The sequence below is a fragment of the Monomorium pharaonis genome, chromosome 7 (genome assembly GCF_013373865.1).
Source record: "Monomorium pharaonis isolate MP-MQ-018 chromosome 7, ASM1337386v2, whole genome shotgun sequence".
Classification (NCBI taxonomy): Eukaryota; Metazoa; Arthropoda; class Insecta; order Hymenoptera; family Formicidae; genus Monomorium; species Monomorium pharaonis.
Genome location: NC_050473.1, coordinates 21,279,408 through 21,305,652, shown reverse-complemented (window position 1 = coordinate 21,305,652; position 26,245 = coordinate 21,279,408). Strand labels below are relative to the sequence as shown.

General features: G+C 36.3%; 4 protein-coding genes and 1 long non-coding RNA gene across 5 annotated transcripts; 2 read left to right on the top strand and 3 right to left on the bottom strand.

The window, feature by feature from the left end:
- The first annotated feature begins 1,691 nt into the window (after positions 1-1,691).
- On the top strand, positions 1,692-2,144 carry LOC118646664. Its single transcript, XM_036290116.1, has one exon. It carries the CDS (start codon positions 1,776-1,778, stop codon positions 2,142-2,144), a length of 369 nt encoding a protein of 122 aa, XP_036146009.1. The 5' UTR covers positions 1,692-1,775.
- A 5,899-nt stretch (positions 2,145-8,043) lies between these two features.
- LOC118646663 lies at positions 8,044-9,243 on the top strand. Its single transcript, XM_036290114.1, has one exon. It carries the CDS (start codon positions 8,044-8,046, stop codon positions 9,241-9,243), a length of 1,200 nt encoding a protein of 399 aa, XP_036146007.1.
- Positions 9,244-10,008: 765 nt separating this feature from the next.
- Positions 10,009-11,499, bottom strand: LOC118646743. Its single transcript, XM_036290326.1, has 2 exons — positions 10,710-11,499; positions 10,009-10,605 (listed from the first exon to the last, which is right to left on the bottom strand). The coding sequence occupies exons 1-2, from the start codon at positions 10,754-10,756 to the stop codon at positions 10,029-10,031; spliced, it is 624 nt and encodes a 207-aa protein (XP_036146219.1). The 5' UTR covers positions 10,757-11,499; the 3' UTR covers positions 10,009-10,028.
- A 4,236-nt stretch (positions 11,500-15,735) lies between these two features.
- LOC114254132 lies at positions 15,736-16,810 on the bottom strand. The gene is made up of 3 exons (XM_036289758.1): positions 16,775-16,810; positions 16,588-16,699; positions 15,736-16,493 (listed from the first exon to the last, which is right to left on the bottom strand). The coding sequence occupies exons 1-3, from the start codon at positions 16,808-16,810 to the stop codon at positions 15,913-15,915; spliced, it is 729 nt and encodes a 242-aa protein (XP_036145651.1). The 3' UTR covers positions 15,736-15,912.
- Positions 16,811-19,370: 2,560 nt separating this feature from the next.
- Positions 19,371-26,245, bottom strand: LOC118646747. Its single transcript, XR_004964196.1, has 3 exons — positions 25,853-26,245; positions 22,716-22,717; positions 19,371-19,380 (listed from the first exon to the last, which is right to left on the bottom strand). It is a non-coding gene; the product is annotated as an uncharacterized LOC118646747 (long non-coding RNA).

Here is a 26,245-nt window from a genome sequence, read left to right as displayed (position 1 = left end):
AATTTTCTCACGAGAAGGAGCGCCGTGCCTTCGCCTAGTGGCGAACTTGCGAACTACTCGCGACTATATGACTATACATGCAGTACATTAATTTACCCGATATGTTCAATCTCTGGGAGTTTGTTTTGTCGAATTTTGTAAACTTCTTGAAAACTCAGCAAAACGAACTGCCTGGGAGCTTGTTTTGTCGAATTTTGTAAGCTCCCCGGGAGTTCAGCAAAATGAACTCCCTGGCAGCTTGTTTTGTCGAATTTTGTAAGCTTCTCGGGAGCTCAGCAAAATGAACTCCCTGGTAGCTTGTTTTGTCAAATTTTGTAAGCTCCCCAGGAGCTCAGCAAAATGAACTCCCTGGGAGCTCGTTTTGTCGAATTTTGTAAGCTCCTCGAGAGCTCAGCAAAATGAACTCCCTGGGAGCTTAATTGGAGCTTTGTGCTGTATGGGTATATATATATATATATATACAGGGTGTTAATAAACCTCCGCATAATCCCAGTAGCAAGGTGACGTTAATACGACGTCAATAATTCGTCATTTAAGGTCGCAGACGTCATGTTACCAAATTAAGACGTAATAGTAACGTCATATTCTTGACTAATTAATAACGTCAGTTAATTGATCATTTTACGACGTATTAATAAGATTTTATTAGTGACTAATTACCGACGTTAACTATAATTCTTTGTAATAATTGACGATTTGACCTCAAATGACAAATTATTGAGGTCTAGTGGACGACACCTTGCTATCTATAACTATCATTATTTAAAGATTGGTTAATAAACAACATTATTAAAATTAATATAATATTTTATATAATTAATACTATCAATATTTTAGAATCATCCCAGGCAGCATATAATATTTATGATAAATATTTATTAATATTTATTAATATTTATTTTTTCAAAATATTATATAAATATTTTACACATATTTTATATATACGAAAAAAAAAATCTTTATTCAACATATTAAAATATAAATTTAATATTTTATATAATATTTATGATAAATAAAAGATAAAGATTTGTATAAGTAATATTTTGTAAATATTTATAAATATTTCATAAATATTTTTATAATATTTATAATAAATCTTTATGATTTGTCAAATCTAAGACCACAAAAATATTTATAAAATATTTAGATAAATATTTATAAAATATTTAAATAAATATTATAAATATTTAATAAATATTTTATAAATATTGCGTTTTGTCTGAGGTATAATTTAGCTTTATCAAAAGAACAGAGCAAAAACATATTTCTATAAGTTATTCCACATGTTATTTTGCATATGTAAAAATCAGGAAAAAAACTGTAAATTTATATTTATTTATAAAAATATTAGTTAACTACAAGTTTCATGTTTCTCGCATCTATTGAACTGATCTATAACAAATATGTATTCATGATCATCAAGTGTTCATGGATCATCACAAAGGGCTAAGTAGCGTACGATCTTCGAAGTCAAGCAACGTCGACGGCGGTTCAGAGTTGGATGGGTGACCGCGGAAGTTAGGCAATTCCAAACGTGACTATGGTGTGGTGGGTCGTGATGCTTGTTGAGAAACAACGTAGATTTTTTTTACATTATAATTATGTTATTTCGATATTTTCATAATGTACTGCATATACAGGGTGTCCCAAATCTGGTGTGCAATACTTCATGGAAAGATAGACGGGATCGAGATGAACATAAAAATCCAATATAGTCGAAACGTGATATTACAAGACTCGATACCAGCGATTATCCGATCGGTAATGCGTACGGTATGCCTCTTGAAAATAAAAAAGTGCCGGGTCTGATGAAGGATGAGAACAACGGTGTGATAATGATCGAGTTTGTTGGACTCAGGGCAAAAATGTATGCAATGAGGGTGAATGGGAAGAAAGACACCAAAAAGGCCAAAGGTGTCAAGAGCAGCGTCGTCGCGCGAACTATAACATTCGATGATTATACACGCTGTCTCCGTGAAGAAATCGAAATGACACGTCGCCAATCATGTATACGATCAAAGTTACATGAAGTATACACGATATCTGAAAAAAAAATCGCCCTGAGCCCGTACGATGACAAACGATATCTCGTACCGGATTCGATTGAGACATTGCCGTGGGGACATTGGCGGATACCTTTGTAATATATTGTATTAAATACATATTTCATATTTGTATATTTTATATCATGTATTTTACATTTTACATGTATTTTTGTAGTTTAACATTTTATACTGTATATATTATACATTTTACACATATTTTATGTATTTTATATTTCTGCGTCTTTGTATTTTATATTTCTGCGTCTTTGTATTTTATATTTCACATATATTTTTATATATCTAAAACTCGTACGAAAAAAGATTTTTATACCTATTCTATATTAAGGATAAGGAAGAAGGAATAATAAAGATACTCTTTGTTATATATCATAAAAATTTATTTGTATATTTTATACATTATACTTTTGTATGTTTATAAATAAATGTAAATAAATAAATGTTTATTATTCTGTATGAATCAAATGATATGACACTTTGTGTATCCATGAATTGTGTGATCCATCGAATCCCAATCACTTTACGTAGACCTCGTCACCCTTTCTGCGTAATATTTTTTCCACAAGAAATACATCCGGATGAGTCGTGCGATGTAATTCGTACTCGTAGAACGCTCCAGATATAGATTTTCCGCGATAATCCTTGAGTAGATAGGTTACGGAATTGGTATGCTGGACTTTAATGATTTTAAACATCTCAGTCGTCCAATTTGGTGTATAACCCTTTTCAAAGACAGTTTTGTACTTGCTTACGCATACAGAATCACCCACTTTAAATTTCGCCGGACCGGCAATCTTTATAGCGTTGTATACTGTAGCCAAGAGTCTTTCAGCTACCGCGGGCGTTACGTCAACGGGTCGCATGCCAATTGTTCGATGCTTTCGGGTATTGTAAGTAGACACGAGACGCGGTAACATATCAATCCATTTGTAATTGCCGTTGAACGTAAACTGTTTCCACATGTCGTTTTTCAGCGTGCGATTAAATCGCTCAACGACCGACGCTTTCATTACAGAGTACGTAGAATAATGATTGATATCATGTTTTTTCAAGAGTTTCTGTACATCAGCGTTGTAAAACTCCTTCCCCATATCGGTTTGCAAGTTTTTCGGATGTCTACTGCTCTCTCGAATTATCTTGGCGATAGCGTTAGCCGTCTCGCTTCCACCCTTGCTCTTGAGTGATACAACCCACGCATACTTGCTCATCGATGACAGTGAGTATGTAGTGATAACCTTTGTTGAAACGCGAATACGGATGCATCTCAACGATATCAGCCTGCCACAAGTCGTCGTATCCTCGAACTATAACACGTCTTCGTGGAAAATTTCTTTTTGCTGGAGCATGCAGTTCCTCGACGAGTCGCAGTCTTTCTGAACTAACGCGTCTATTGAATTTCAATGATTTCATGTTTCGCAAACTATCGATCAAGTAATAACGCGCGCGATGAAATTACACTATGATTTATTTCGTTCTTTTACGTTCTTTTACGTTCTTTTACGTTCTTTCACGTTCGTTTCACGTTCTTTCACGTTCGTTTCACGTTCTTTCGCGTTCTTTTACGTTCTTTCACGTTCGTTTCACGTTCGTTTTACGTTCTTTCACGTTGGTTTCACGTTCTTTCACGTTCGTTTCACGTTCTTTCACGTTCGTTTTACGTTCTTTCACGTTCGTTTCACGTTCTTTCGCGTTCTTTCACGTTCTTTCACGTTTGTTTCACGTTCTTTCACGTTCGTTTCACGTTCGTTTCACGTTCTTTCGCGTTCGTTTCACGTTCTTTCACGTTCGTTTCACGTTCTTTCGCGTTCTTTTACGTTCTTTCACGTTCGTTTCACGTTCTTTCACGTTCGTTTCACGTTCGTTTCACGTTCTTTCACGTTAATTTATAATAAGGCCAACCTCGCGAAGTTCCTCAATTATTGACAACATCTCATTATCATGTGCATTGTGACCAGCTTGACGCGAAGCTTCAAGCAAACGTAAGCGATCCACTAGCTCGTTGGGATCATCCCAGTGCATGTAATCAATCGCGTTATCATTTAATGTCGCAACGTTAGGTTAATCCTTTTCCAATCGTAAATTTATCATTTAATAACGGTGCAATTATATATTTATACTTATATCCCTTGTTGCTCAATAATCGACCGTGTGAAACGTGATTTCGTTTATGCGCGTTTGTAACCAACAATATGTTTTTGTACTTTCGTTTATCGTTTTCCGTGTAGAGGGAATCATCGGCATATCTTTTAAAGATCAGTTCATAAAGACCCGGTGTGCCAACGTATCGCATACCGTCGACAATTATATTATCTTCGCTGTCTACGTCAAACTTTTTACTACCAAGCATCATTCCATCCTTGCCCAGATAAACACCGTAAACGATATCTATAATTTTCTCTTTTTCACCATGACCGCTGAGGAAATCTCCGATGTACTCTTGACCTAGCGGACCAAAGTGCTGCGACAACGCTTTTCGACCCTCTGGTGTTTGCAAACGATTTCGAACGATTGCTGCAAACGAATCGTCTGTCGTTTCGAAAACATCTTCGTTCTCGAGCGACTTGGGTTGTACAACTACCATACGCGGCGTGGACGCTATTGCTGGCGAATCCATTGCTGGTGAATCCATTGCATCATTTAACGTATGCTGATGCTGCTCATCCTGTATCGATGGCAAATCTACCGCGTCGTTTAATGTATACCGCATAAGTTTGTACGATTCGTTTAAGGTGTGATCCATCGAAGTGTTTTTTTTGTTTTCACTTTATCTTACTCTTTGTCGTATCCTTCTGAACAAACGACGTTTCAACATCATCGTCACGAGGCTCCTCTTTTATTGCATATGTACTAGAATTGTCAACAATCTTTTGCAGCGGTTCAATCTCTTAGTCACGATATCCTCTTCGATCCTACCGGTCTTCAAGGCACGATGTTTTTTTCGGATTGATTCACTCGTTTTCTCAATCTCCTTTGCGATATTTTCACGCTCGCGTATATCTTTCTTTTCAGCCATGTTGACGTTTGTTTAACGTTGACGTATCGATAACGACTAATCGTTCCGTGGTATCGCAAACTCGTTAAATCCTCTTCTATATCGTTCGTTAGCAAGCTCACTATCCTTGTCTATCACTAGAAATCCATAATCACGCTGCCAACAATCGCGACACAATGTACAAAAATCATCATACGTCATATCGGTATTCACATGATCGTTGTATACATGCTTCAGGTTGGTATTATCCTGCTTGAACAAGATTAATAGGTTCGCGTTGTCACGTATAAGATGTTTAGGTATTCTAGCATACGTCTGACAGAGATAAAAACTATCGACGTTTGAGTGTCTACCCATTGAAAAGTATTCTCTTATCGTATCTTGCTTATCGCATGTCACGTCATCAAAGATGAAGATTGAGTTTGAACGCGCCTCGCTCGGAGGAATAACGTTACTGTTATTAGAGAATGTAAAGTAACCGATTTCATCGATTGATGTTAACAAATTCTCCAAGTATCGATATTTCGGCTGCTGAAACGATTTCGAGTACACGTACACGTTCTCGAAACGTACGCCGTGCGGACTTTCCAACAAGCTTATGATGACATTGGTTTTACCACAATTCGAGGGTCCGCAAATAATTGCACGTATAGTACTCGGCAGCATTTCACCATGGTTACGCTTCTCACCACCGTCACCCATCAGTGACAATTTGTCGTCGTAATTTGTAACGCGTATCGCCAACGGTTGTTGTACGAACCTCATTTTCTACTAAGTAAAAAGATAGGATCGAACGTCTATTTATATGCACGCAAAACCGTGAATTGTTCAGTAGCAAAGATATTTGCGCTGTTATCACATCTCTCTGATATTCCTGATTTCAACGGTCCCACACCGTTGATAAAGAATTGTAGCGAATGCCATCGGGTTGTGGTTTGTTAAATCGCTTGATAAACGCGCTTCCTTTCGAGCTACATATCCCTGGATATCAGTTTTGCGGTCCGGGAACACACTTGAAAAAACGATTAGCCAGAGGCGATCAGGGTGTAAATCCATTGGACGCAGCGTGCCGCGAACACGATATTGCTTATTCTCATAACAACAATCTCGCTAAACGACACGCGGCGGATAAGGTACTCGCCACGAAAGCGTTAGGACGTGTAATCGCAAAAGATTCAGCTCTAAAAGAGAAAGCTGCTGCTGCTGCCGTTTGGGCAGCTATGAAAGCTAAGACAAAGATTGGTATGGGCATGAAGAAGACGACAATGAAGAAAAAGACAACGAAAAAGAAACGAGTACTTCCAACAGCAAAACGAGGCGGTATGTTACCGATTCTACCGTTATTGGGCGCACTCGGATCCATGATCGGTGGAGCGGCTAGCGTGGCAAAAGCTGTGAATGATAAAGTCGCGCGAAGTCAGCTCGAGGAGTTACAACGTCACAATCACACGAGGGAAGGTCGCGGGGTGTATCTTGGTCCATACACAGGTGGAAAGGGACTGTACCTCGCTCCATACAAATACGGAAAAGGTGTAACAGCGAAAGGAAAAAAAAAACGTCAAAAAAACGTTAAAAATGCCTGCGGGTGCAATGACAAATGTGCAACTGCAGCAACTGGCTATTTGTATGCGTATTCCATACTTTAGAGATGTTTTCATGCGTGACGCATTACCGATAAGCGGTCCACGACGAAATGAGAGCGGTATCGTAAACCTGGATGATGTAACGGGTCCCGGTACTCATTGGGTAGCGTACGCAAAGAGAGACAATCACGTGATATATTTCGATAGTTTTGGTAATCTTCGGCCACCTAAAGAACTTGTACGATATTTCGGAGACGGTGTGACAAAGATAGAGTACAATCGAACGTCCTATCAAACCTACAATCAGAGCATTTGTGGGCAATTGTGTTTACAGTTTCTCCGAACAGTCGATGCGTATGAATTTAAAGCTCGACAGCATGCGAATTAACTCAGTATTCGTTGGACGGTTTTTCAATCATGTCGTTGATACTTACGCTAACTGGGAAGGACAGCGTCCTCACTACAACATACTTTCCAATTATAGATTTGAGCGATAACAATTACGAGCTCGATCTAATGAACTTTGAGACTTACAATACGATTCCGAATGTAAATGCTTCGAATAATAAGTTTTACTTTGATGAAGATGTGGAAATTACGATTCCCGAGGGATCGTACGAACTGCAAGCCATAAACGAGTTTTTGAAACACAAAATGCTGAAAAGTCTGGAATATGCAACTAATGATAATGAAAAACAAGACGATGGTAGCGTTACACACATATCGCATGATGACATCCCACTTGAAGACAACGATGTCGATAAAGATAGCGGTGATAAGGATTTCCCGATAGTACTTCGCGCGAATAACAATACGATGAAGAGCGAGATAATATGCGCCTATAAAATAAATTTTAGCAAGCCCAACAATATTGGATCGTTGCTAGGATTTTCTTCAGATCGTATATTAAAGCCGCGAAAATGGTACAAATCAGACTTATCAATTAACATTATCAACGTAAACATTATCCGCATAGAATGTAACGTGACTTCGAGCGCATACAGTAATGACAAGCGTGTGCATACAATATACGAATTTTCTCCGAACGTGGCACCAGGATATAAGATCTCGGACACACCAAGGCAGATCATTTATCTGCCGATCACCGCACGGAGCATTTCGGATTTGATGATACGTGTCGTCGATCAGCACGGACGATTGCTTAATTTTCAAGGAGAAGAAATCACCGTCAGATTGCACGTACGACGACTACGACGATAACGTTTGTGTAGACGCAGCGTGAGATGCTCGTATTGAACGGGCACGTAAAAGATAACACATCGTTTACAAAACCGACATTTAGTAGTAAATTTCAATCATCAAGAAAAGAAGTTTGCACTGAGAAAAAGAAACTTACCGCGTCAAACGTTGCATTTCTTCAATCTTTGGGATTCGCAGTACGACAATGACGGACATTTTAAACATCGAGAATGAACCGATCTTCGATGATCGCATCATCAAGATCGAGACTCACACGTACAATCCGTTTGCCAATACAACGTTTGATCACAGTGATGAGATAAGAATACCTATACAACATCAAGATTTATACACGTTACCGTCTGAAAGTTTTCTATACATCGAGGGAAAAGTTACGATAAAAAAAACAGTTACGGGATCTAGTGTGACATTGGGGAATAATTGCATCGCGTTTATGTTTGATGAGATTCGATATGAACTTGACGGTGTAGAGATTGATCGTAACAGAAACATTGGAATAACCAGCACGCTCAAGAATTATATGACCATGTCAACTAACAGAACCAAAATTGCGAATAACGCTGGTTGGGATCCGTGGTATCATGTAAATGGATACTTTAATTTTTGTGTGCCACTTAACATGCTACTGGGATTTTGCGAAGATTACAAACGCGTGGTGATTAACGCTCGTCACGAGTTGATCTTGATACGCGCACGCAACGATAATAATTGTCTAGTCGGCGATCCAGCGCAGGAACCAGAAATTGAATTATTCAAAGTACAATGGCGAATGCCGCATGTGCTGTTGAATGAGAGAAATAAACTGTCGATGTTGCGTGCTCTAGAAAGTGGGCGATACCTCAGCATGGCTTTTCGCTCATGGGATCTGTATGAGTTTCCATTATTGCAACGCACAACCAAACATACATGGGCTATCAAGACCGCTACTCAGCTCGAGAAGCCGCGTTACGTCGTCTTCGCTCTGCAGGCTGGTCGGAAGAACGTTATGCTTGAGGACGCGAGTCGATTCAATGATTGCAAACTGACAAATGTAAAACTGTATCTGAACTCGGAATGTTATCCGTATGACGATATGAATCTGGATTTCGATAAAAACAGATGGGCAATTCTGTATGATATGTATACACGTTTCTGTAAAGACTATTATGGATATGATAATCTTGAGCCGAATCTATCTGTCGCGAATTTTCGACAAAAAGGTCCGTTTGTAATTATCGATTGCTCTCGACAAAACGAATCGATTAAGAGTGCAACTGTAGATGTGCGTATAGAATTTGACTGTAAAGAGAACGTACCCGCGAGCACCACCGCGTACTGTCTCATCATACACGATCGCATAGTTCAGTACAATCCGTTGACCAACGTTGTGCGCAAAATTACCTAAGATGACGACGACGACACCACCACACTTTTCTCCGGAAAAATACATTTGAGACGATATAAGAATGTATAGCGCATTGATGTGGATCAGTCTTCTCAACGATAACAGTCATGTCTGTACCAACGTTTGTGGATCTGCAAGACTTCATCGTCAGGGGAAGCTTTGTCGTGAAGGAATTTGCCTCTCTCAAAAATGGCGTCGAACTCTCACATTACATTTTTCAACATCCCATGCCGTGGCATCAACTTAGCAACGCTGACAAGCGCTTGGCATCGTGGTTGCTTACGCATCATCATGGAATATCATGGGAGGGTGGAATGATTCCATACAGAATGGCTAAAAACTTGATTACAGCAGCGCTGATGAGGAATGAAACAACACCCGTCATATACGTTAAGGGATGTGAGAAACGAGAATGGTTGTTGGACTTGCTTCTGGACGAGGACGCTAATGTCGAAAATATCGAGGTGCATTACGAAAATATAAAACCTCTAAATAAAATGGATGTTACGCATACTTTACGTTGTCGGAATCATGTGAACAATTGCGCTTTACAGAATGTATTTAAACTGTATAATTGGTGGTCTAATAATAAAAAATAAAAAAAAAATAAAATATATACAATCTTTTACTTTACTTTATTTTCCCCATCATATTTCCCTTTCTTTTTTCTCCGTTTAATAAAAACTACATTTAACAAATTAAATTAATTTTATATATTAGGATAATTGATAGGAGATAGGAATAATTCTTAAATAATTTTTAACATTTATACAAAAACATATTTATTAATTATGTAAAGCATCATATACAATATTATCGGATGCATAAGTCACTAGTTCGCATTCTATGATACAAGTTTTATCGTAATTTTCATTCAGAATTTTTATAGCATCATACTTATTAGTAACATAATTTTGACGCAAAATAGTAATAAACTTCTTATATTTATTGCTTACACTATAAGTATTTTGATATAATTGATTATATACAGATTCAGCACAGTGTTCGAGATTAAATAAAAATTGTACAGTTGAGGGTTTCATATATATACAGGTATTACACAGTGTTAATTTTACGATATCGTGTACGTTTACAATTTCTATTACTAAATCACAAATAAAAAGTCTCGAAGATGGTATAGTTGCTCGTACGAGTTCTTCAATATCCACACGTCTCTCGATAAATTTTTGCCATGTTATATATGGCAAAATTAGCTGATTTCCCTTGTTGTCGCCAAGAATCATCTCCACAAAAGGCTCAGACCCCACGCTGATTCCCATTTCCAAGTACTTGTAGGATGTAGCCATAAGAGGAAATCTCCTTCTCAGGATGCGAGGTGTATGGCGCGGTTGTGATATTGTTCTATAAAGAAAAAAAAATGCGAGTTAGAAATAAAATCTAAATAAATATGTAATAAATATGTAATAAATATGTAATAAAATTTGATTTAATTAAGAAATACTTACGGTTTATCACGAGCTTCGTTTTCCTGGATTGGAACGTAGTAGTTCATCTTTGAGAAGTAAGTTTTTCCAATTGACTCCAGCAGCCAACGTTATTCTTTGTTGTCCGTTCGGTAATGAGCGACTGTAATGAGGATATTCGTAATGAGCGACTGATGTATGGCGATGTTCTTCTTATATGATGCACCCCTCCACCATATCTTAATAGTAATGTGCATAATCACATTGGTCACGTGATTTTGATGAAAAGAGTTTTAGAAGAAGGGGAAGCTAAGATTTAACATGTTGCGACACGTTCAATTAAAAGAAATTTTTAGGTATAATATTAAACGCATACTACAGTATCCGAATGTTATATTTTTATTTTTTAATCTAACATATATTTTTAATGTTTATAAAATCTAGCAGCCTGATATCGGCGCTCGCTAGCAACCAAGATAAGGGCGCTGTTTATATGATTAGTGTAGCGGGAGAGAGAGAGATAAAGAGCAAACTGTAACTGGGGTGGAATATACGTAATATAATTTTTATTACTTAATTATTTATAATTTAAATTAGAATACATATGCATATGTAATCTAACTCAAATTATAAATAATCAAATAAAAATTACATTACATATATGAAATAATAAAGTCTCTTTACCTGAGCGGCGGTGATGGTGAGCACAAAGGACTTTCGAAAACATCTTGAGACAAGTTTCTCATTTGTTAGAAAAACAATAAACAAAAACAATTTTGAAATTTATGATAGGGTAATATGTTATAGAGAAATAATAAAGAAAAGGAAGTTTGAAATTTAAGACATGGTCAATTGTTAAAAAGAAACAATAAACAAAGGGATCTTGAAATTTATGACAGACATTAAAAAGAAACAATAAACAAAAGAAAAAATAAAGAAAGTTTGAAATTTATGACAGGGTAATTTGTTAAAAGAAACAATAAACAAAAGTAAAAAAAAAAGAAAGTTTGAAATTTATGACAGGTTAACCCCACCTCTCCCCAATAAATTATTTGATAACCCTCCTTTCGCGATAGATTAATTAATCCCCTCAATTAATTTCCCCGATTAATACTCCCCCTCTATTAATTACCTTCTCCCCTACAATTAAATACCCTCTCCACGCTTAATTAATTACCCTCTCCCTACAATTAAATACCCTCTCCCTCAAATAATTACCCTCTCCCCTACAATTAAATACCCTCTCCCCTCAATTAATTACCCTCTCCCCTACAATTAAATACCCTCTCCCCTACAATTAAATACCCTCTCCCCTCAATTAATTACCCTCCCCTCTATTAATTACCCTCCTCTCCCCTCCCCTTATCCCCACTCCAACTTGGGTTAGAACTCTCATAGTCCTACTACTTATATATATACAGAGTATAATGTAATCGGAAGCCATCCCGTAATGGAAAGATAGACGGGATCGAGATGAACATAAAAGTCCAATATTGTCTTGGGTTAGGTCTATCAATAATCGAGATATAAATTTTTCAAATCGTACGAATGAGAGCGCGCCGTGTGAAGAGCCGAGACACTCGAGCTGTAGCGCGGCCCACTGTGTCGAGCATTGGCTGCCGGCGGCGGGGAGAAGAAGGAGAAGCGGTGCCGCTGCCTGTGCTTCGCCGCCTTCGCGTCTCACCGCACCGCGCCAACACTCGTGGCGATGGCAGCTATGCACATTCGCGATTACTTGACAAATTAGGAGTTAGCAAAGATATGACAAATTAAAACCGTAATAAACTGCTGTGATTAAGAAAGTCGAAAGAGCGAAAGCGATAGATGCTTATGGAATCTACATATAATCTAATTTCTATCGTAATTGTGAATAAGTAAATTAATAAAAGTTTTTCGTACATTCACGAAAGATTCTTTCTTTTTCTTAAATATCTTATTTACAGTATCATACAATTCTAACTTTGTTTCTTATCGAATTGTGTCGTACTGTTAAATCCTTGATGAAAACATTAATAAAAAATTACCATAAATTCACGATTGATTCTTAAAGTGATAATTTTCTTTTATAAGTGTATGTATTATAATATTTGCCGCATCAAATTCTCTCATCGTTTCTTATTGTTTTTTTTCCATGGAATGTTAAATTAACGAAGGTTTATCACGATTAATATCTACGATTGATTCTTCATATATTCTCATTTCGTAAATATTTAATTAGAAAATTATAAAATGCGCGATATATATCCATATAATATGTTACACTCATTGTTCATAACACGATAGAAAAATATCTCTTGATGTAACGATTTCACAATAGATTATGCCTTCTATGATAATTATGCTTAGAGATGTTCAATATCAAATATTATTAATATAACGAAGAGTTTTTCTTTCATAACGATAGGGAACTCGGAATTTCTTTTATCTTTAATTTCATTATTAATTACGACAGATTTTCACTGATTGATTTAGAATAGATACCAACAAAAATACGAGAATCTAATTGATTTCTCTTTCGTAATCCATTACTTGTCTGAATAAAAAAAAAAAAAAGAATTTCAAAAAGTGATATCATTGTCTATTGTTTTCTCGTTTCCTGTTAGGAAAGTATATTTTCTCATTGGAATATGACAAAATATCTACGGAAACATCGTGTTTAATAGTTCTGTTAGAATATTTCGTAAACTTAAGTTCTCTATTGTATAATTACGAAAGAAAACGCTTTGTTGTTAACCATACTGGTGACATTAACATCTCCAAGTATAATTACGATCGTATCGTATAATTTATCACGAAATCGTTAGATCAGCATACTTTTCTATCGTGTTACGAAGAGTGTTATATTATGGATAAATATTTCGTGCATTTCGTAATTTTCTAATAAGATACTTACGAAAAGAGAATGTATACAGAATCAATCGTGACAGACGATTCGTTAATTTACCATTGTATGAAAAAAAAGATAAGAGACGACGAATGAATTTGATGCGGCAAATACTATAATATACTGACAAGAAGAAACTATCAACCGCAAATTCACGGTTGTCCTTTGTCAATGTAGAATTTGTAAGTATGATAAAACGCAAAATATTACAAGAAACAAAACTATACCTGTGGATGTTTCGAGGAAACGCTATCGTTTCCGCACCACCGAAATAGATAGCTTGGCGCGTTTTTTTTTAGTGGTTTCCCCAGTAGGCCTAATCCACTCTCGCTATTTTACACAAAAATGTGAGTATTTTATACTATAGGGGAGTGGTTAGGTTTGGTTGATCAATCAGAAGGCCCCCTTAAAATATAATAATGCGTGCTCTTATATTTAATCTCTTTGGTACAACTGTGAATATGTCAGTTTGTAATTAATGTGATCTTGAGGTAGCCCCGGAAGATGGTTCGCTCTGGTTGTCGTCTGCCGTACGCCTCAGTCTCGAAAGATGGTTCGTACTGGTTGCAGTGTTGCCAGGTCCCAAAAAAGTTTTTCCCCACCAGAGTTGATTATATTTCTCCACTTCGGTTAATATTTCCCCACTAGCTATCTCATAATTCCCAAAAAATTCCCCATTTATGGAAAATGTATCAAATAAACAAATAAAATTCAAAATATGCGTGTATTTTGCATAATAAATAGCGTTTTTATTCAAAATAATGGAAATAAATATTATCACATAGTATCAAAATATATAAAATAAATGAAAATTATGAAAGTAAAAATTAATTTACATAGGTATAATTAATTTTTACTTCTATAATTTTTAATATATTATCATTATATATATATATATATATATATATATATATATATAATATATTACATTATTATAATATTTAAACGTAATATTTACGTATAATATAAAATGAACAACAAAAATAACATTCTTTATGAGTGAGTCCCAGATGCGCACAGATCGAAACGGACACCATCAATCAAATTCTATAAATTTATCCTAACTCTAACTAACTCAGCAATCTGATTGGTGGTGTCCGTTTCGATTTGTGCGCATCTGGGACGCTCCCTTCTTTATAATACCAGGAACAAATATAAATAATCTTATTAAGGTTTTGAACAAAATACTTATTCATAAATGCTATTATTAAATTTTGCCAACATGCTTTCAGAAATATTGTAATTAAAGCAGCTATTCCCATCTTCTTTTATTAACTGCTTAGGAAAGAGAATACTATTAATTGTCTCAGTGGACAGTCTATTTCTTTGTTTAGTTTTATTTAAATTTACTGCACTAAAAATTCGTTCGACTGATGCACTGCTGTGAGGCAATGTCATCAATCCTGAAACGAAATAAATCATATTTGGATATAGGGGAGTATCGTTAGCTGTTTTTAAAGTGGAAACTTTACCCCAAAATAATTCAACGCTCAAGGAAAAGTCTAAATCTGTTTGATTGCGCAACAAACGAAATTCCCTATCTAAGAGGTTTATATCAATAACAAAATTTTTGAAAAACTTTGCTGTTGTAGCTATAGTCTTAGTGCCTGATATGTTTGCAGGATTGAGAAAACCCAATTCCTTCAAACCCTTACAAAATTCTGAGTCAAATGGAAACCGTTTGTTGATTTGGTTTAAAGCCTCAATGTAAAAGTGTAGGCAGTTTGTTTTAAAAACAACTAATGACTCCGCGTTTATATTGCAACTATTGTCAATAAGGACCGCCGTCACTTCCCCACCAAGATAAATTTCATCCAATGACAGATAATTTTGGGAATCATTATAATTTATTCCAAGAGGGTCTACTTTAATTAAGTCAGGTTTTATAAAAAATTCTAATATTGTAACATACGTGGTATACATGGATTGATATATATTATGCAACTGAAATGACTCGACCTGGAACAACAAGTTGAGATCACAAAAGGGGCAACACAAACTTTAAAAACTGAAATGTAAGCTTAATTAAAGGATCGGTAAGTTTATCAAAAATGTGTTCAGCTTGCTGGTTTTTCTCTTCGAAGGCTGTCATTCTGAAGAAAAGAATTAAAGCGTTGTACTGCTCCAAAATTCTTTTTACTGAAGAGTACAAAGACAACCATCGGGTCTGGGATGAATGCAAAATTTTGTGAGGGCGTGCTTCTACAAATTCCTGAAATTCTTTAAACTGGCTGATTTTTTTATAACTGTACTTAAAGTACGAATAAATTTCGCGCAACAGTGTTTCAGGTGTTCTTGGCAATTTTGTGCAGGCTTGTGAAGCACATAAAGCTAAAGAGTGGCAAATACATTTGAAAACCCTCAAATCGGGAATATCTTCAGTAAAGCTTGTACTAAATGATGTTGGCCCATCATTACGCTTGCTCCATCAGCAGCAAAACCAACCATTTTTGATTTATAATCTATCTCATGTTCGTGGAAAAATGCGATCAATGTGCTGTGTAAGGTAGTTGCATTCGCTTCAGGAACAGGCAACAAATGCAAAAAATAATCCTTAGGTCGACAATTAATAACATACCTTACACAGATCGCCAAACTCTTGATTAAAGCAACATTAGTTGATTCATCGATAATGATTGAAAAATGTTTTTCTTTCATCATTATTACCTGATTTTGGAGGCTTTCTTTGCCAAGTACATTCTTAACTAAAGCAATGCACTTCGTGCGGTTGCACGACATATCTTTTAAGAAGTCTGAATCGGAAGGAAGGTTACGCACAATATTTATCAAATGGTCAACTGCATTAAAAGATATGTTGTGCTCGACGACAAACGATGCCAATCTTAATTGAAAAGTTTTAAGCTGCTTTTCTTTGGTTTTAAACAATGATACAGCTGGCATTTGCAAAACAGAAACTTGGGATTTCATTAATTTGCAATTACCTATAATAAAAAAACAAAAAATCGATCAATTAAAATTTAAAGACTTAAGTAATTATAGCTTTAATTAAATAAAGTTTCATTCTATTCTCTTTACTTTTGTGTTTGTTGGAATTCTCGTGTGTACGAATTGCTGAAATTCCTGCCAAATAATCACTGGCACACACTTTACAAAAGAAATAGTAGGCTCCTTTCTTGCTGACTTCAATCTATGAATATTTTGTCTTCTATTCTTCACGGAATTTATGAGAATATTTTCTCTTCTTGTTAGACGGCTGGCATACCGCCACAATGTCAATGTTAGTATCCGATTCCGACATCTCAACGAAAGTTGAAAACGAGAGAGAACTAAGATAATAAATATAAATGATGTGATATTACAACAAAGCAATAATCAAAACAAGACTAAGTATAATGTATAACCTTCTCCGGAGGCTCAGCAAAGTCCAGTCAGTTGGATCAGTCTAGTTGTGACGGTGCGGTCATCAATTAGTCTGTTTGTTTTTACTGCACTTCTGAACTAGTGCAATAAGTTAAAGGTGCCTTTTCACGCTGACGCTTGACGCTCATTTTCAGCGTCAAAAGACATCACGTGACTAAAAATAAAAAGATACCCATTTGTCATTTTTAGTCACATGATGTCTTTTGACGCTGAAAATGAGCGTCAAGCGTCAGCGTGAAAAGGCACCTTAAGGACCCCGCACACACTTTTGCATAACGCATAACGTATGTACATAAACAAATTGATTGGTCCATGAGCAAAGTGCATAAGAAATCCAACCAATCAAATTTCTTATACATTTATGTTATGCGTTATGCAAAAGTGTGTGCGGGGGCTTTTAGAACGAAACAAATATATTTTCTTTCTAACTTATTGCACTAGTTCAGAAATGCGGCGAGAACGAACAGACAAAAATTTGAAATTTCCCACTTTTCTCGTGAATTCCCCATTTCCCCACTGACACTAAAAATTCCCCAAAAGTGGGGAAAAATCCCCACACCTGGCAACGCTGACTGGTTGTCGTCTGCCGTAAGCCTCAGTCTCGGAAGATGATTTGTTCTGGTTGTCGTCTGCCGTAGGCCTCTCTGCCTCCAAAGTAGTTAGGCCCAGTCGTGGAAGAATTAGGCGGCACCCGGAGATGCCTGAAGGCGGGATCCGTAGACCACGGCAGTCAAGTAGGCGACAGCGGGACAGGATGCCCGAATGTGTCTCCTGGAGGAGATCCTGGAAGATACCGGAGCTCTCTTGCGCCGAATATCAGAACGCCAAGGCCCTGAGGTACTTCTTATGAAAAACAGAAGCTACTAGTATAGACCCTCTCGAGCTCACTATACGCGTAGGAAGCTTAGCTTGATCCTTCGTCGTGGGTGGTCTCCTTATGTAAACCAGGTGTTGTGATTTTACTCCCGAGTTTAAGGCGCCGCGCTTTCGCCTAGTGGCGGCCGCGCGCACTACTCGCAGTCGCCGGGGTCGGTGACCCGGCCGCGGACGCTGCGCGCGCGCGCGTCGCGCTGTGGCGTGCCGCCACATATACTAACATAGTACATCATTACTCACAAGAGAACCTCGCAAACTCGGAAATTCAGATTTTAATGAAACTTGGCATGAATGTAGAGGGAGTGAATACATGAATTTAGAAATTTTTAGTTGGTGCCCAAAAACGGTTTGAAGGGATAAAACCACCCTTCAAAGTTGAGACAATTTTTGCGGTTTTTTGATATATCTTGTAAATTAAACAAAATATAAAAAAATGTTTCATACGAAAGTTTTACAGTATAAATACCTTTATTTAACTATGCTATTTATTTAAAAAAAATTTTTTTATAAAAATTTTTTTTTTTCCGAAAAATGAATAGCGTAGTTTAATGGAAGTATTTATGCTGTAAAACTTTTGTATGAAACATTTTTTAGTATTTTGTTTAGTTTACGAGGTATATCAAAAAACCGCAAAAATGTCTCAACTTTAAAGGGTGGTTTTATCCCTTCAAACCGTTTTTGGGCACCAACTAAAAATTTCTAAATTCATGTATTCACCCTTTTTACATTTATGCCAAGTTTCATTAAAATCAGAATTTACGGGTTCTCTTGTCAGTGATTAAAACGAACGCGTAAGTGAGAATATGCTCCGTAACTTTACAATATACTAACTTCACTTTTAATGTGAGTATTGTTACGTGCCTAGACACGATAAAAATTCTCTTTTTAAAATATTTCTAACTAATCACCCTGTACAAACTATGTCATAAAACTATCCCGACATATCATCCCAGATCCTTAATTATTGATAACCTTTTCTATCTGCGGTCTTTTTAAACTTAATATTTGTCTGTTTCCTCCTGTAAACATCCCTGCATCCCACCCAAACTATTCTTTATGACATAGATATCAATTATCAAATTCTCTCCTAATTTATTTTTAAGAAATCAACCAATAGTTATTTCCGCCTTACAAGCATTTCCTATGATTGGACGATGCTAACTTATTCCGACTTTGATATAAGGATCCCTCTCGATGATTAGAGTCCGTCTCTGTACTAACAATAAGCCATTAGCAGTTAGATGAAAGTCTGTAAAACACTTTAAAATATTAGTACGATCCATTCTCTCACATTACGTGCATCTCACACGTAACAGTATGCGAGACTTAATAAAGCACAAGGTCTTGAAAGCGCTCAGATTGTGGGTATAACGCTCAGTTCAGTCTCACTTGTGAGAATGCAAAAGAAATGTGCATTTAACTGAATTATGACGTTACAAGTGAGAATTATCTGAGTTTTAATGTAAATGAAAAGCAATTATAAAGATCCGGACACTGTAATAAAATTGAATAAAATATATGTTATCAGAATAAGGAACAATTAATTATTTTTGTTAAACGGTTTTAATCATACTTTATTGAAGAAGGATCCAACTAGTATTAATTCTTAAAATATAAATATAATTATAAATATAAAATTTATGAAACATAAAGCTTATTAGTGATTCATGGTGAACATAAAATTGAATACAAACATCACTTATCTTAAATTATTAAGATATAATTAATACATACAATAACTAAAATTAACCAAAGATTTTGGCAAAACAAAAACCAGATACATCACCTTTTAATTAAAAATATGAATATATTGTATTTAAATATCACAATAATTAAACAAATAAAATATTATATAAAACAGAAATATAATTATATTTAACATTTAATAAAATGTATAAAATAAAACAGTTACAGTATTTATTAATAAAGTATATAAAGTAAATCAAAAAAATTGCAATTTATTTTATATTGCAGATAGAATAAATAATAATATAAAATGAAGTTCATTTTATATTGCGAATTAAAAAAATGTTATTTATAGAACAGCTGTATACATGCTCATACTTTTACTGTTGAATGCAACTGTTTGACAAAAGATGTTTTAAATTATCTTTTTGTTTTAATGCATACATTTTTAGTCTCATTTGAAAAAACCTGATAAGAATTTTGCGACTAATATCATGACAGGTAGACACATTTCAACAAGCTTTATTTCTTTTGCCTGTACTAAAAGTAGTTGTGTTTCCCTGAAAGATAATTCAGCTTTTATAATGGCTTTGAAGCAAGCATCGGATTCGGATACCTCAATTAAGTTTCCTTCTTTGTAACTCTTTAATTTTATTACTAAAGCAGAAGAATGAGAATTGTGACCATGCCACAGAACAGACTGGAAGCAAATATCACAAATTTTTTAATTGGTAGATTTAACTGTGTGTACAACAGCTATATCATAAATAATTGGCCACTCCCACGGATCCAGAAGATTCAAATGATGGTCTTGCAGTCGAGGTATTTACAGTGCTGATGATTTAAAAGTATTTTATCAGTTTTTTCAGCCTGCCTTGCTGCAGCTATTTTTTTGAAAATTTCAGAAAATCCATTTTTACTTCTTCATTTTTATTTTTATCAACATTATCATAACTTGAATTTTTTGAATTTTTGCAGCTTTGACTGATAGTAATGTTTTACATGTTTTGCTTCAGTTGGAAGACATTCGGAAACGCATATCTAAATCTAATACATGAAAATATATTTTCAAGACAATCTTGAGTAAAGCGTCCAAGAAGAAGAAAACTGTAATCTCTTTTGTTTAGAAAATAATCTTGAAGAAATACAGTTTCATAAACCATACGCATTCCTGTTTGACATTGTTTCCAATGTCCTTTAATGCCAATTTTCATAAAACGGAACACCATTGTAGTCTTCTTTATGTGGTTAATTCCTTTGTTGTAGTCCATCTCTTTTTTCTTACTGAGAGCTAGTTTAGGACTTCTGTTAGTCACAAAATTAAACCAAAAATTAACAAGTGCAAAAAAAGCTGTTGTCTTAGGAGAGGTTCAATGGCGCACAGTACAATTAGACACGTTGCAATTGCCAACCGTGCTATTAGACACAAAACATTGCGCACCGTTCAATTGCGCACAGTTCGTTTGGACACAGTTCATTTAGACACAGTTCGATTGGACACCGTTTGATTGAACACAGTTCGATTGCACACCGTTCAATGACATACCGTTCAATGGCATACCGTTCAATGGCATACCGTTCAATTGCACACATGTCAATTGCGCACATGTCAATTGCGCACATGTCAGTTGCACACAGTTCAATCAAATGCATATTAATATTTATATATTATGGCCGCGTTTGCAATGTGTACATAGGTTAGCGACTTGGACGGGATGGGTGCGGGAGGGGAGGCCGAAGGCCCCCCTTGCACCCCCCCCCGTGTGTGTGTGTGTGTGTGTGTGTGTGTGTGTGTGTGTGTGTGTAAAAAGCATTTGCGACTTAAATGGTGTGCGATTGAACGGTGTGCAATTGACATGTGTGCAATTGAACAGTGTGCAATTGAACGGTGTGCCATTGAACGGTGTGCAACTGAACGGTGCGCAATTGAACGATGCGCAATCGAACTGTGTCCAATCGAACTGTGTCCAATCGAACGGTGTCCAATCGAACTGTGTCCAAATGAACTGTGTCCAAACGAACTGTGCGCAATTGAACGGTGTGCAATTGAACGGTGTGCAATGTTTCGTGTCTAATAGCACGGTGGGCAATTGCAACGTGTTCAATTGTACTGTGCGCAAATGAAGGCCTCTCGTTGTCTTTACTCCAATGTCGCACATGTGAAGGGAATATGTCTGTAGACCAATTTCAGTTTTTTTGTTGAACACAGCTTTAGCAGTGGAAACTTTTATTTTTGTAAAATTATTTAAACAATTTAAATTTGATGATTTAAGTTTAGAGGCAATCTTTAATTTCAATTTCCACTCATTCCATTAAATTTTGTATGTTTCACATTTATTTCAAGATGTTGCAGATTTTTAGCATTTAAAATAGCTGTTGGTAGGTAAATTGTCTTGTTGCTTACAAGCATGGTACGGATGTTTTTAAACACATGCACTGGATCTGGCATAAAGAATAACCGGTCGTTCTTTCTTACAGGGTGTTCTACACTAGTTCTCACCTTAATATTCACCTTCACGCTTACATACAACGCCAAATGCTTTCCACATTGCTCTGTTTTCGCTGCCCATGTCATTTGTAATGCAATAAACTTGAAGACCAATCTCTTCAGTCTTTATGATAATTTGAAGCAAGATATCCTTGAGTACTTTGCCAGTGGCTGTGATAAACTCATTTTTTAAATCCTTTTTGCTTTTTTGTCCACTGTACCAGTGAAAAAATATCCCACTATACAAAAAAACGTATTTAATGTGTTTCATAGATGTTTTTCTGAAACATGAAATGTTTCAGAGACTCATACTGAAATACGTTTTAAAAATGTAACATAAACAGTTAATGTCCGTATTCAGATACTTACATGTGAAACGTTATAGAAATATTTCTTGATATTATATCATAAACATTTTTTAAAAACAGTATTTAAATGTTATTGTGGTATATTACTATAATAATATTTATAGCGATATCATAAATATCTTATATGAGATCCATTTTGATAGTTTCGATTAGATTGATTTTTTTCTTTATTTTATAAAATTTATGTTTTCACAGATTTAATAAAATAATGCATTTACGCGCGCGCGCGTTTTCTTTTCTCAAGAAAAACTTTTCGCCACAAATATCACTTTTCTCTCTTTGCACTTTTTTACTTATATATATATCATTATTCCGCAGCAGCCGCGAGTAGTTCGCGAAATCGCTGCTAGGCGAGGGTGCAGCACTTCTCCTTCTCGTGAGAAAATTTACACCAAAAAGCTCATAAAAGAAAATCACCCACAGTAACAAATTATCTCTGGATGTGTATAGTGAGCTCAATAGGTTTATCTAACAGCAAAGTGTAGTATTTTTGTCATTTGAAGAGAGTCCTTTGGGCCTTCGCAACTTGAATAGAGCTTCCAAGAATTGAAAAAATATAAAAATAAAATTTTAACCCTTGATCCGTGGTCTTATGCAGTGGCCAGCAGAGATCGGCAGAAAAATTATAATAAATTAATATTATTTGATTACTTAATTAATCAGTAATCAAAGACAAAAATTATTTAATTACTCGATTAATCAGTAATCAGAGATGAAAATTATTTGATTATTTGATTAATCGATAATCAAAGACGAAAATTATTTGATTATTTGATTAATCGGTAATCAAAGACGAAAATTATTTGATTGTTTGGTTAATCAATAATCAAAGACAAAAATTATTTGATTACTCGATTAATCAGTAATCAAATTTTTGATTACTTGATTAATCAGTAATCAGAGACGAAAATTATTTGATTATTTGATTAATCGATAATCAAAGACAAAAATTATTTGTGTTTGAAGCACTAAGGAAAGTGAGCGAGGATAGAAAATCACTTGCACAGAGTTTTCTTATGCACTCAAACTTTACTTTACATAAAATTGATACATTACACTTTGAATTATATCCTACTTATTATATCTTAGCGATCACACGCGGTGATATCAACGAGTACTCGACGGCGCTCATATCAAGACTAAGGGAAATTTTTTCCGCTTCTCCGCTTCTCGTCGAGGGAGGCAAATCTGACCTCATTGAAAGCCAATGGGTTGTCACGTCGTCAATTTTGGCAGGGTGACCCCGAAACGACAAGTGTAATTGGTGGCTCCGAAGTCATCCGGTGTCACGATGCCGATCTGCCAGGCGCGCTGGCAGATCCGAGCTCGCGATTGGTTCGCGGTAACGTTGGCGCGGTGCGGTGACGTTGGCGCGGCGCGGCGCGTTGGCGCGCGAGCGGGCTCGCTGTCGATAGAATTGTTGTTGCTGAGCGTGATCGTGTGTACAAGGCGAGTTTGTTTTAAGTTAAGATTCCGTTGCAAAATAACGAGCGGTGCAAAGTTTCTTATTCGCCTTGTCCGCCCGACCCGCTTAATAGAGCATTTTTAAACAATTTGATTATTTGATTAATCAATAATCAATGATGAAAATTATTTGATTATTTGAATAAGCGATAATCAAAGACGAAAATTATTTGATTACCTGATTAATCAGTAATCAAATTTTTGATTACTTGATTAATCATGAGCTGTATAAGAAGTGGAAATGACAATCTTTTTTTCTGGAGACCTGTGGAAAGTGTCGAAAATCTGTCAAATTAATTAAAAATTGCGTCTATCCGGAGAGGAACTGTACCGATTGCGCACATAAGTGATTGGACACAGTAGTATTTCCCGATTGGACACAGTCGCGATTGAACACGGACCCGATTGGACACGGACCCGATTGCGCACCGACCCGTTTGCACATGGACCTGATTGCGCAGCGACCCGATTGCACACGACCCGTTTGTACAAGGACCCGATTGGGCATGGACTCGATTAGACACAGATCCGATTGGACACGGACACGATTGAATACAGTCTCGATTGCACACCGTCTCGATCGGACACAGTCCCGATTGGACACGGTCTTGATTGGACACAGACCCGATTGGACACAGATCCGATTGGACATGGACCCGATTGCGCACCGACCCGATTGCGCACCGACCCGATTGCGCACCGACCCGATTGCGCACCGACCCGATTGCGCACCGACCCGATTGAACACGACCCGTTTGCACACGGACCCGATTGCGCACCGACCCGTTTGCGCACGGACCCGATTGCACACGATACGATTCCGCATTGCAGATAGTACATGGGTTAGCGACTTGGACGGGGTAGGTGCGGGAGGGAGGCAAAGCTCCCCTTGCACCTCCCCGTGTGTATGTGCGTGTGTGTGCACAAAGCATTTTCCATACCACATGGGTTTGCGACTATAAAATATGTATAAGAAAGAAAAATATAATAAATATTTTCTACGTATTTTTTTATGTCTGAGTTTGCCAAGTATAAAAAAATTATGATAAATATTTATGAAAATATTAAAAATAAATATTTATGCAATTATAATCCAAAAATATATCAAATATTTTGAATTTATATACCATAAATATTTTTCAGTACATTTTAAAAATATATTTTATATATTGTTAAAAATAATTTTTGTATTATTTCTAAATAGTTTATGAAAAACAATTATATAACTTTTAAAAACAAATTCGTAAAATATATATAAAAATTTATGCTAAATTTTTTGTGCTATCTACGTTGTTTTTGCATTATTCTGCAATGCGGAATCGTATCGTGTGCAATCGGGTCTGTGTGCAAACGGGTCGCTGCGCAATCGGGTCGGTATACAATTGAGTTCGTGTGCAATCGAATCCGTGTCCAATTGGATCCGTGTCCAATCGGGTCCGTGTCCAATCGGGCCTCACTCATCCGGAGACAAGTCGAATCTGTGGCATGGAAGAATTTTTAGTCAATTAGTTTTTGGTTAAATACTTATCCAATAGTTTTTGAGATCTCTAATAATGTTTCAATATTGGGATCCCGAAATTCAAAATGGCAGATTCAATATGGCGTGGCAAAATATCAAATATCGTCACAAATATCACACTCAGCCGAACTGAGAGACACGAACGAGGACGTTGTGGTTGTTGTCTCCATTTGTTAAACTATTTTTGTTAAAAAACTTTTATTTTGTTTTTTGTTTTTTTTTTGTTTTTATAATTATTATAAAAACATATAATTATTATAAAAAAAATTAAAAAACAAAATGAAAAAATTTTTTAACAAAAAAAGTTAAAAAATGGAGACACCATCCACTACGTCCTCGTTCGTGTCTCTGGGTTCGGCTGAGTGTGGTATTCGTGACAATATTTAATATTCTGCCACGCCATATTAAATCTGCCATTTGGAATTTCAGGATTCCGATATTGAAACATTAGCGATCTCAAAAACTATTCGATAAGTATTTAACCAGAAGCTGGTTTGACTGAAAATTCTTCCATCCCACTGTTGTGAGCGTTTGCTCGTTTTGGGAATTCTTTCCCGTTAGTAGTTGGGATCGTTCTGCCTGAAGGGTTAGGACCCAAAGGATGAAGGTTTGGCTCGGTGTATGAGAGAAAAGAAGACGCTTCTTACTTTCTTGTTCGTTGTCTTTATTTCTTTCTCTTGCGCTTACAGTCAGCTGTGTTGATGTCACGTAACACTCGCGATAAGGTTTACGGTATGCGACGATGCTCGGTCGCTGTTATGATACTCTCCGCTCGGTTACGGCGTGGTCGCGTTTATATATTATGATATCTGGCGCAATTTCAGGGGCGTGACCGGGCGTCGGTAGCTTCCGCGAGGCTAAGCGTTTCGACATCGGAACGCGGTAGCCTTGCGGTTTGATTTTGCAGCGTAG